The following is a 12,407-nucleotide window of genomic DNA, read 5'->3' as shown; positions in this document are numbered from 1 at the left end:
ATCACCGCGTCCGCCAGCGCGCGGACTTCATATCCCGGCAGCACTCGCGCTCAAAAACAGCAGGGATAGCGGGCACCGCCGCGCCTCGGGGCACGCTGGGAGATGTAGTYCCCGTAGGCAGTGCCSGCCTGGAGCGGGATTTCTAAGTCTCGCGATAACTGTCCTCCCGTCCGTTGCTGCGATACCGGCGTCGTTGCTGGGGTTTAACGGCCGCTCGCGAGGCCGCGGCGCCGCCCTGGGAGCTGCGGGATCTATGAAATTCCAGTGATCTTTAGCACCCCAGAGACAGTTGTGCTGCTTCCCAGGAGCAAGCAGAGATGTCCAGTAACCACCGGCCGCCCACAGCGCGCCCCTCTTCCAGAGGAGGCGTGGGGATGGCAGCAAGGCCCACCTCTTCTCTGAGGACGCCGTCAGCGACCAGAATCGGAACAGGGGTCTGTGTGTGAGAAAATGGTGACTTCCATCTGTTTTGGGTTTTATTTTCTCTCATTTATTTATTTATTTATTTATTTATTTCTCACACCATGATGTGATTGGTAAATTCTCAGGAAGAAATGCAGATGTTCTTGTTTTTTAGACCATGCAGTTTTGACAGAAAGAGGCCCCTTGCATAGACAATTCTCCTGGCATATCTTAAAAGCAGATTAAGTCAGAGATAGAGACAGCAATGAGCAGGCTGCCTAGTGGTCATTTCCCACCTTCCTACAGCTGGACATCAGACTCAGCCTTGTTTGCTGAAAGATTCCTAGATGAACCTTCAAAAATTTGAAGGAGTCTCACTCTTAAGATTTTAGTTGCTTTGGTAGTCACATAAGAATAAAGAAATCATAATTCGAAATTCTTTGTTTGTTTGCATCTAGATGCCTCCTAATACATCAAGACCTGGTTCTCGTGGTGGTTCTACAAGTACCGCAGGGGTGTTGTCATCTCAGATTAAAGTTGCTGACCGTCCAGTGACACAACAGGGATTAAGTGGAATGAAAATGGGAACAAAAGGTATTGTTTACTGAAAATAGTTATCAGTATGTTTGAGATCTTTTAAAAGAAATATTTTAAAATTTTAAAGGAAAATAAAGGTTTTGCTTCTCTCTGCTGTACAAATTGCAAGGTGAATAACTATTGAATAAGAGCAATAGGAGAAAGAAAATACTCTGAATTATTTTCTATGTTTAAGCTTTGTTATGATGTTTACAACTCATTCAAAGTCCTTGAAAAGGAGAGATGTAAACTGTATCTTCTTGCAACACTATGGAACAAKATAGATAGAATATTTATTTACATACTAAATGTTCAGATAGCTTCACAAAAATCACAAACATTTAAAATAAATTTCTGACTTCATTTTTTCATATGCAGGAAACACTTAAGACCGTGGCAGTTTTCTGATTGTAAAATACTGCCAATTTCTTTGTTTTTGTTTGTTTTCTCCCATAATTTACAGGTCATCAGAAGAAATAGCTCTCTAGCTAAACATCACTTGTTTTCCTTTGACAGGTCCTCAGAGACAGATAATGGATAAAACCTATTATCTTGGACTGCTGAGGTATGTATTAACAATAGGAACTTTGCTGTTCTGTTTCATTCGCTTTCTGAGATACTACTGGGATACTAAAGATACTGAGAYACTAATGAGATACAACTGAGATACTGCTTCTGAAATACTGGAGAATGAACTCAGCAATGTGAAGTTAAGAGCTTTATAATACAGGTTCATTCATRAAGAAGGCTATCTTTACGAAAGAGTTACGAAAATCATTATGTGAATACTTTTTAGGGGAGCAGAAGTTTATGTTTAGATGCAAGTAGATTTTTTTGCCATTTTGTTATTTATCATGTTAAGTTAAAGAAACTCTCCACCAGTTTTAGTAACATGAGTGTGACATTTTAAGCTTATATTTATGCCTCCTGATAGATCTGACAACTCCAGTTGTACAAAGCAGCATGTCAAAGTAAACACATGTGTACTTCGCTTGATTACAGGCAGTAAAACAAAGCCATTGTGTAACTGTATAGCTTATGCTATTTTGTGACTTGACCACATTGCAATATTGAGTAATAGTCTTAAGAGAGTTTTTTTTTTTTTTAAAAAAAGTCATATTACTGTTTTGTGAAAAGATACTTTTTTTTTTCCCAAGTCAGTCAGAGACAAATTCACAGCTGTCTTAGTGATGAGGCAAAAAGCAAAATATTTTATTTCAAATCCAAGTTTTCTGTTAATTGTCTAGATTTTTTTTTGATAGAATGCTTTGCTCTGCTTTTTTTCATCATATCTCTCATGTGAGGAATAAACCTCTTAAAACCAATGTAGCCATTCACTTTATTGCTGCCATGGATGCAGAAGGGATAGTTCCTCCCTTCCTGCATTACCTAGTTTGCGTTTGCAAATGCTTTTGTTTCTCTTTTATCAACATGTGCATTAAATTCTTGAAATGATCATACATAATCCTTCTTTTTYCTGCAATCAATTACAATACATGCGTGTGCCCTCTGTCTCTTGGTGGTCCCTGGGAGTATTTTGACATCCATGGTGGTCGTTTTTTGGCACCCTTTCCCTAATTCTGGTAACTCACTTCTATATATGGTCTCATTTTGCCTCAACTGGGGTAGGTGTTTTGGCCCTTTTGTGCAGTTTCAGCTGGTTGCTTGAAGATGCAGTGATCCTTATCTTCTTTTTCAGCTGTTTTTTTTTTTGCTGTTTTGTTTGTACTCCCTCATGATACACCAGCAAGAGCAGCAAAAATTGTGTCCTTGGGTGAATTCTTGTCTGAGGCTTCTCATAACAATGTGATAAAGTGCTACTAATTTCACATAACTAGTAATAAAATATAATTTATATTACTTCTATGTTTCRTTTATATATTTAAATTTAAGTAATGTTTTTGATTCATGCTTTTTTGCAGAAGTAAAATAAATGATCTTACAGCAGAAATTAATAAGCTGCAAAAAGAAGTGGAAATGTACAAGCAAGAGAATTCTGTCTATCTGTCATATGAGAAAAGGTGAGATGTATTTCAGCTACTGGAATGAAAACTTKCAGTCACAGACTGTATTTGAGAATAGTATTTATTTTTATATATGTAGTGCTTCCTTTTGTAAGTTTGGCTTTTTGCTTTGTATTTAGGGCAGAGGCCTTAGCTGGTGAAATCAAAGACTTTCAAGGTCAGCTAGCAGACTACAACATGGTATGCTCATACCAGTTTTTGATACTCAACCCTGTCTCTTCTGTTCTCTGCTTTGTACTGTTTTTGCTCAAATTCAACATATCTGTAAAAATGTACTAGTTAGTACTTCCCCTTTGCAGTTATTGAAAGGGAGGAAAATGTAATTAAAGGGAAAATATGAAGGAAGAAAATACTGGAAATGCAGCTGTGTATATGTTTAAGTGCGTAGTGTTTATTTTGTACAATTATATATAACATGATTAATTCTGAAAAAATAAATTGTTCAGATTCCCTTCAGATTTTCACTTTTTTTTTTAAATTGCAAAACTAGAAATTTGCTGTCATTTCATGAGTGATCTGTGCATTGGTACCTGTTTGTCTGATTCTTGGTCCTGTAATTAAAAGAGAGTACTAATAGCTTGGAATTCTGTCTTGTTTCAGCTCGTGGATAAACTAAACACCAATACCGATACAGCAGAAATGATTAGTGATTTCAATATGGTAAGAATTAGGGGGTTTGCTATGTTTCAACATATAATGAAAGCTATCTTGGTACTTTGAACATATGTTATTCTCTGACCTATATAAAAAACATAGATCTAATTTAAAACTTCCGTATTTTTTCCCATATATATTGAGTGGCATACATATCCTTGGTGACATAAATGCAAGTAATTAGATAATTGTCTGAGGTGTTATCTTCTGAGCTCCATGATSTTGCTTGTGTGTTTCACATCAGAGAAGGCTGTCTTCCCAACACAATTTACTAGAGTTAAAATGTGTTTGTGTAGAACGCATAGAACACTGATCTTCTGMAAGGCAAACTCACGGGACTGTGCCACCATGCATAGCTGGCAGAGCTTTTGGAGCTTTATTTAGTACTCTGAGTTACTCCAGTGTAATAATCATTAAGTAGGTATATGGATGACGAACAACAGAAACTATGAACTTTGCTCTTCCTTAAGTTTTTCTTGGTTTTTCAAAGTCAGTAATAATGTGATTGTAAGCATTAAGAGGCATTAAGTTTTTTCCATTCCGCATGCTCCTTTTGTGCATAAGCAAAAGGAACTAATGGTAGAAAGGATCATTTTGTTAGAACGAAAAGCCTGCTAAGTATTTTTTAGCCATCAGATTTAATGGAAAAATAAAGTCACAATGTCCATGTCATAAAAACAGTAATGCTTTGCAAAGGTCACCTTGTCAGTAGGTTTAACAATGTTTTACCAGGAAGTACTCCATCAGTGAATTCCACAGTAGAAGCTGGTGAATTAATTTGTTACAAACTTAATTGTATTTTCTTTCTTAAATATAGACACAGTGAATGCCATCTTATTTCACTTGATTTTCAGTGGAAGAATATGATTGCAGAAACCATTCAAAACTAGGGAAAAAAAATCTGGAGCAAAAAGCCTCAGCTGCTCCTCACTCCACTGCATTCTGAGCAGCCTTTTGATCATTTAAGCGCAGCCTTACATTTGTGCATATAATTTGTATTTTGTTTGTGTGTAATTTGTTGGGTTTGTTTTCTTTTTAGTTGAAAGTTCAGAATGACCGAGAAGCTCAGAGCGTGGATATAATTTTTACAGAAAAACAAGCGTAAGTACACGATGTGTATGCCTCTCTGAAGTTAAATTACATCTGACCTTTGTAAAGTAGGGAAGATCAAGATGTGTAAAGAGAATGGGCCCAAATTCTCGGTGGTGACTAGTGACAGGACAAGGGGTAATGAGTACAAGTTGAAACCTAGRTAGTTCCATCTCCATATGAGGAAGAACTTCCTTCTTGTGAGGGTGACAGAGTCCTGGCACAGGCTTTCCAGGGAGGCTGTGGAGCCTCCTTTTCTGGAGGTCTTCCRAACCCGCCYGGATGCCTCTCTGTGCCACGTGCTCTGGGTGTCCCTGATAGAGCAGGAAGTTGGACTGGGTGATCTCTAGAGGTCCCTTCCAACCTCAACCRTTCTGTGATTTTTCAAGTGATGTAATTCGGAAGTTTCCTAACGTGCTTATGTGTACAAYGAGCAGGAGTTTCTGGCTTTTTACTCTTCTCACCAACTCTCATTGGGAGGCTTACCATCTCATTCAGCCTGTAGAGATTCTTTGGTTTTGGGGAACAAATGCAAAAGTCATTACTCTTGGAGGTTGGCCTGTGATGTGTAAGTTAYGAAGTGAAGACTTGACAGGAGGAAGCAGAAGATTAATTTTGTTGCAAATGTTTCCCTTGATGCTCCCTGTATTAATGTCAGTAGTAAAAACCTTTACCTTACAAAGGCCACAGGGCTGTCATACTGGGGCATAACATCCTGTGCTTCCTTTTGATACAAAAAAAAGCAAAAAGTTCTTGGCATTGATGTTTTAAGGGCACCTCCTGTCCCTAGAATCATCAAGCCATATCGTAATTGGGAATTCCTAGTTTAACTAACATGTGGTAGCTTTCTCTGTTAAACTGTATCTAATAATTGGATACATGCTATTTGCCTGCCTTGGCCACTGAATTATGTTTTTAAGAAAGGAAAATTCACCTAAWCATTTTTATGTACCGCTTGTGCACTTTATAGTGGTTCTGTATGGTATAGTCTAYAGTACAGGCAACTTCTACGTGTCCAGTAGGCTTCTAAAGTAATTTTTAAAATAATTTACCATATGTTTTAACAATGATGGTAGTCTGTAACTAGACGAAACACTCAGAAATGTTTTTATTCAACATGACTGTGTATAACAGTTTAACTTACTAAGAGACTCACATTAAAGAGGTAGTTATTTATTTGTGTTTTCTCATCCTGTTTCTCTACTTGAATTGAGCTGTCATCAGAGTGGGTTCCTTTAGATATGCAGACAAAGGGATACTTACATTTTGAATATCATCATTACTGTCATCACTGCGCGATTCTATGCATACACMTAGGCACATTTGTATTTAGCTGTCTGTAAAATTTAAAAATCAGTAAATGAGGTACCTGCATAGGTTAGATACCTCAGGGATTCTTAGATAATGGTTCTAGATTCAGAACTTTGCTAGTGTGGTTTGATCTTCACAGCTGACATATAAAGATATTGAAAATTAATTACAGAGTCTTTAAGTATAATAAAACACATGCATATTTCATGGTACACAAGGTTTTAAGGTGATATGTTTTTTAAACGATTAGTGAGATTTTTTCTGTGTATACTTCTGTAATACAACTACTGACTTTACAAAAATAGATTAAAATCATATTGGGATTCTTATTTTTTCCTCTTGTAAATATTAAATTACTTTGGATGAAACTGTGCAGTGCAGTACATTGTTGCACACTTAATCTATACTCACTTTTTTGAAAGAAAAAGTACATTAGCAATAACATTTTTTGTTGTTTCCTATATGTAATTCAATAAGGATATTGTGTTCTAAAAAATAGCATTTTGCTGTGTAATAATAAGCAATTCTACAGTAATACTTTGTTTTCAACAGCCTTTAATTGTATCTATTTTATCCCCTKGAATGTATTTTCAAGTGCTAATAGAACAGTAAGAAAAAAAAAATGTTTCAATAGCAAAATAAGACCTAAAAGTATTAACTAGGCAGTAATGATAATTTATTATCACATGATATGTGAACACATTTAATCTAGCAGAAAAGTTAATGTATTGTTCTGCTAATTCAGGTGAATAAAAAAAAAATGATCAGCACTCTGTAGTTGGAATGTAGTTGGAATAGCCTACTAGTTTTCCTAGTAGGCTATTGAGCTGTGATACTAGTACTTTGGATTCAGTCTACAGTCTGCTTCAGCACTTTAGATAAGTTATTTTTCATTTCTGGGCTTCCTTGTCTTTAAAGAATCAGTAATAATGTCAGTGCTAACAGCTACCTTGTAAAGATTTACAAAGCAGTTATTATGTTATGCAGCTGTTATTTTAAGCAGTGTACAATAGATGATTTATATTCTTATGTATTTTGGAATATTATGAGAGTAATGCTTGTTACATCTTTTTTTTTTTTTTTCTTTTTTGGCTTTGATTCACACCTCATTACCTTGTTACAGATTGGACCAGATGAAATAGAAAGAGATAGACTGCTCAGTGTCATTTTGTGTCATACATAAGTAACATAATATGCAAGTAATCTGAACAAGGTTACTACGGTTTTGAAAGTCAGATAATCCACTACATAAGAAATCAGCTCTCCTCAGGCATTTCATGAGTATCTATATATTTGTCTTCAATAAATCCATCTTCCTCAGGAACAAATGCATGAGTTTTCTCAAATATTACTATGGAATGTTCATCATTTGTACCTGATGCAGTGGGAAAAGAATTCATGTCAGCTGAAAACTCTTGTTCAAACATCTCTGAGTCATTTTCTTCAAGACGTCGGTGACGGTAGCTGATCAAATAGCSATACCATGTTGGGCATTTTATAGCAGTAAAGATCAGGAGTGTAGTACCTAGGACAAACCCTAGGACACCCCCTAGAAACGTCCAACTTTTGCCAAGAAGAGGTAACTCTTTAAAACAGAAAAGAAAAAAAAYCTTCATGCATAAGAAAAAAATCTTCCTGTATAATATCTAGAAGAACTGTAGTATGATTTTTTTCATATTTGTGCTGAACTCACACAATAGAAGATTACAGGGCAACTAGTACCTCTAAAGGATTAATGACTTTTTCTGTAATAAAATTGTAGTAGATTGTTCATTTAGCAGATTGATGCTTATAGTCTGTGTTTACRTATTTTTTTCTTTCTTAATGCAGTGTCCACTGCTTAAGAATACATTCAGTTGCAACAGCAAAAGGAGTTTGTGATGACTTACTCTATTTCTAGGTCTGGAAATCGGTATTTCTGCCTTAGTTGGACTTAAGGAATGTAGAATTTTAGTATGGAAGAGCAGAGAAAAACATTAATTTGAATGGAAGAGGAAGAAAATAATTGTTTTTTAAACCAAAAGGAAAGACAGAGTGTTACAGTGTGATGATGAAATTAGTATTGAGAGCTAAAGATGTTAAAGAACCTAGAGCAGGCAAGTCCACATCTTTTATGTTCAACTGTAGTAAAAGGTAGAGCTATAATTAATGAGCTTGCTGTTTTACATATTAAGAGCGCAACTCTAGTTTAGCTGAAGAGGTGGCAGTTTTATGAAGTGCTTTGCTTTTTTTTTTTTTTTAGGCAGATCTATAGAACTGTCAGAATTTAATCCTTTGAAATTTTCAAATCATTGTAATTTGAGATTTTGCTTGAGTGTGTTTGAATGGAGATATAGCTTGAGTATTGAGCTTTGAGGTGTGGTTTATTTATTCTGAGTGCTGGCTGAGTAAATGTGAACATTTACTATGATGTGCTTGTAGTTTGATGAAATCTGGAAATAGATCTTTCTTCATAGTCCTAGCTTTTATGGAGAACATACAATACCCTAGGAATGTAGAACACTATTGAATCATCAGACAGCAACTTGAATAGCATAAGCTCAATAAAGGGAAGCATCAATATATTACCTGCCTGCGTTCTGTTGTTTCCAGTGACGTTGCTTGAAGAAGCCAGAAGTGTTTGAGAGGCAAAGCTTTTAAGCTTATTGGCAGAAGTGGAAGTTACAGTGGTTACTGAGGATTTTGTTTTTAAACCACAGTCTGTTGTTCGGATAACTGCAGTCCTGATAGAAATGGATTTTTCGGTTTTTGGAAATGCACATACAGTGCTCTTTTCATTTTCTGTGAATATAAACAATGAAAAAACTGTAATATTAATTAATTGGCTGATCTTAAACATGTCAGTGGATAATTAATTTATCACTGCAAAATATGATTTTCGAGTAAGTTGGTGCTAAGTATTATTTGGATCAGAAAAACAACAATGAAAGATAAGGTTGTTCAACATCAACAGTTATGAAATGCCACTTTTACAAAAACGTACCCATTGTCACATTGAAAGTCGTTAGCCATTTCTGTAGATCAAGAAGGTCACAGGAACAGTTCCACGGATTTCCAGCTAAGACAATTGTAATCAACTTAAAAGGTGATTTTATATGGAAAGTTTTCAATAGGTTATTCTGTAGATTCAAAACTGTCAAACTCTTTAATGATGTAAATACATCTGAATCTAATTGAGTAATATAGTTGTGGAATAGATTCAACTTTGACAGCTGACTTAAGCCTACAAATGCTGCTTGRTGTACTATGGTAATATAATTATTGCTGATATCCAGAATTGTGAGTTTTGTCAGATTGTAGAAACTGTTATTGTATAGTACAGTAATTATATTTTCATTCAAGTAAAGTTCAGTGAGGTTAGTAARCCTTTGAAGAACCTTTCTGTCAGTATCATTTAAAGTTATTTTGTTGTTGCTGAGGCTTAATTTTGTAACATTTTGGTAAAGGCTAATGGGAATAGTATGCAGTTTCTTTCCGGACTCATCACATGTGACCTGTTGAAAAAAAGATAACATCGAGAATTAAAATAACTACCTTAGAAAAATATGGTGATGAATGATTTCCAATGACTAACTACTGATGGAAAAAGAATATCCTTTCTATAACTGTCAGTACTTTGAAAGAGAAGCTCTATCTACAATTCTGATTGGTTTTCTAAATGTACTCATAATTAATTGAATTAATTAGTTTACTGTATCAAAGACTTGAGATTCTGAATCACACAGACTGAAAGTCTTTTTGRGTTACAAAGTTCTCTATGTGATTATCAGCCAAAACATAACCAGTTTGGCATACTTTTTGAATTAGTAGTGCTGTTGTGTGGGTATGAAAAAGATTCCTTTTCCTTACGTGATTGGGAAATCGTGTAAAGGAGGTATCATAGGGGGAAGTGTATTCAAAGAGGAATGTTAACTTTTTTTTTCTTTATAATGTTCACTTTTAGAAGCATTTTTGGAATAGACTTTTGACAAAAGACTGAGTGCATGTTGTTGTTGTAAATAAGGCACTTGAATTTTGCTTTGGATTTCTGGATTAAGATTTGCTGTAGCCTTTTAGTCCGGAGAGTGTTAACTCCCAATATCCTTAGTATTTTCTGGAGTTGAATTCCTTTTGTGTATGTGTGCATCACTGCAGGCTGCAGTGAAGTGTCAAGGCTCTAAATTAGCTCTTGAGTAATGTATACAATTATATTATTCTTCTTGCAGTATAATTAGCCCATGCTCTTTTTGTTCCTGCTGTGGACAGACTGAGTTGAGTTTGAGCAGCTGCTATCTCAGTAACTGTCTTTAGCCTGAGTAGTAGTTAGGTTTTCCACAACTGAACAACAGCAACAAAACTAAAAAAAAAAAAAAATTTATTTGCTCTTTAGGTCTATTCAGAACTGTGTAAAGACAAGGGGTATGTTCCTGTGGTCTGCAGTGAGACTTGTCTGAGATATAGAAGCATTTCAAGGTGTATACATGCCTTTTTTTTTTTTTTTTCTATTCTTCTCAGTGCTGCTTTCTGCAGGTACTAGGTGTTCATAGCTTTTTGTTTGTTTGTTTGTTTGTTTGTTTTCTGTTTTGTTTTAGTTGCTAGCATGCCTTTCATATACTTATAAAACTTACTATTTTAGAAGTAACCTTGCAGTCAGCTGTGACTGGATTCAAAAACAGTATTTCAGCATAAAGCATGAGCCAAGAGAGCTTCATGTTCAGAATCTAGCAAAAAAGAACATTTTTTTGGTATGTTAAGTGATATATTAATGATTTCTGTCACTTTTATAGTGTAGGTTTTCAAAATACTAATGGATATAGTTGTTTCAGTGATAACTTATTTTGTTCTGAAAATTTTATATTGTTAAATAAAAAGTGAAGAATAATATCTTACATTAACTGCCTTAATGTGTTAGACAAAATTGACAAACCTAAAATCAAGTGATCAGATAGAATCTGCAGATTAAAAAGAGGCTAYTCAAGTTAGTAAATAGCAGGTTCATAAATGGATAAAGGGAATAGGCAGGGATGAACTCATTAGTATCCCTGAGAAAGCAGTTACAGATACTAAAGGAATATGAGATAAATAAACTGCAGAAAGTATCCAGGCTTCCGTGCTTTCTCCAAATAAYTTCTCTTGTTGCCACTGATAAAGGCAGAATCAATCCAATCCAATAACAAACAGTCCAATCAAACATCTCTGCATTTTATCCATGTTCTTAAGCATTTCTTTTTGTGAATTTATAATATATAGATGTACCATCTTTATGATATTTATGGTCCATATTATATATTGTGTGAACATGCAGCCCTGCAGTATAAAAGCCTACTGGTTACTTTAATCTTTAGAATTAAGGAAACATGATTCAGTCTGTACCGTAATTTTTTGAAGAGATACGTACCTTATTTTTTGAAAGTCAGGAGAGTTTTTCTGAGATTAACTTCTCTCAGGAGAAAAAAAAAAAGGAAGTTTAAATCACCAATCTTCTCTTAAAAATCATTTTTTCAAGATCTACTCATTCTGAACAGGAATATTCAATGTTTTCCACCAAATACTAAAGTGATTTCTATTTACAGCAACTTTKAACTAAAATGCCATGTAAAAAGTAGAACATTACTTTGGTGGTATTTTTTGGACTTTTTTTAAGCATTTGCAGTCTCTAAGACAAAAAGTTAGAAAAAAAGACATGATTTAAACAGTTGTTTCAAATGCTTATTGCATCTTAAGCAATAGAGTATATTTGCTGAATTTATCAGACACCATAAGAAAAGTTATGAGACAATTAAAGAAATGCGTAAGGAAGCTCAGTTGCATGAACTAAAAATAATAACAAATCTGGGAAGTCAGACAGATTACAAAATATCTCCACCACTTTTTAAGAAGAGCGCTAGGAACCCTTCACTAATTCATATCATAACAGATGAAATAGATGAAAACAGACATTCCTGATGCAGACTGTATTTACAGATGGAACTTGTGGCATACTTTGAGCTCATAGATATCTTCTTCCAAAACATTCAGAAAGACAGTAGGCTTTAACCAGGCAGTCTAGAAACAAATTAACAGCATTGTTTTAGTTTGCAGATTTAAATGAAAATATTCTAGTTAATAGAATGGGGAAAATGCTTATTTTAAATTAATCAGTCTGTAAGTTTATACCAATTAACCAAGTTAAAAGTTAAGTAAATCAGAAATCTTTTTAAAAAAAGTTCAAAAGTTAATAATTTTGAATGAAAGTGATGACATCAACTTCAAAAATCCTTCTCCCTTAAAAATTCGTGTAACATATGTTTATGTCAAAACATACTTCTGGGCTTTTACTTTTGTGACTGTTTTTCCTTGGAGTCAAGTTTTACTTTCATGTCAAGTTTTCCT

At 34.8% G+C, this 12,407-nt stretch overlaps 2 protein-coding genes across 2 annotated transcripts in view; one reads left to right on the top strand and one right to left on the bottom strand.

Annotated features, from left to right (window-relative positions):
- Window positions 1–312: 312 nt before the first annotated feature.
- Window positions 313–12,407, top strand: part of IFT74 (intraflagellar transport 74) — a 35,485-nt gene continuing 23,390 nt past the window's right edge. The window contains exons 1-7 of the mRNA XM_026047073.1: window positions 313–434; window positions 861–996; window positions 1,495–1,543; window positions 2,901–2,999; window positions 3,122–3,182; window positions 3,603–3,662; window positions 4,696–4,757. Of these exons, the coding sequence (XP_025902858.1) occupies window positions 318–434; window positions 861–996; window positions 1,495–1,543; window positions 2,901–2,999; window positions 3,122–3,182; window positions 3,603–3,662; window positions 4,696–4,757 (584 nt within the window). The 5' untranslated portion in view covers window positions 313–317. The remainder of the gene's footprint in view (window positions 435–860; window positions 997–1,494; window positions 1,544–2,900; window positions 3,000–3,121; window positions 3,183–3,602; window positions 3,663–4,695; window positions 4,758–12,407) is intronic.
- On the bottom strand, window positions 7,168–11,442 carry LRRC19 (leucine rich repeat containing 19). The gene is made up of 5 exons (XM_026047074.1): window positions 11,434–11,442; window positions 10,664–10,756; window positions 9,040–9,550; window positions 8,625–8,837; window positions 7,168–7,641 (listed from the first exon to the last, which is right to left on the bottom strand). Exons 2-5 carry the CDS (start codon window positions 10,745–10,747, stop codon window positions 7,313–7,315), a joined length of 1,137 nt encoding a protein of 378 aa, XP_025902859.1. The 5' UTR covers window positions 10,748–10,756; window positions 11,434–11,442; the 3' UTR covers window positions 7,168–7,312.

Source organism: Nothoprocta perdicaria, unplaced genomic scaffold, assembly GCF_003342845.1.
Source record: "Nothoprocta perdicaria isolate Ctin4 unplaced genomic scaffold, notPer1 scaffold_471, whole genome shotgun sequence".
NCBI classification, from domain to species: domain Eukaryota; kingdom Metazoa; phylum Chordata; class Aves; order Tinamiformes; family Tinamidae; genus Nothoprocta; species Nothoprocta perdicaria.
This window is presented reverse-complemented; position numbering and strand designations above follow the sequence as displayed.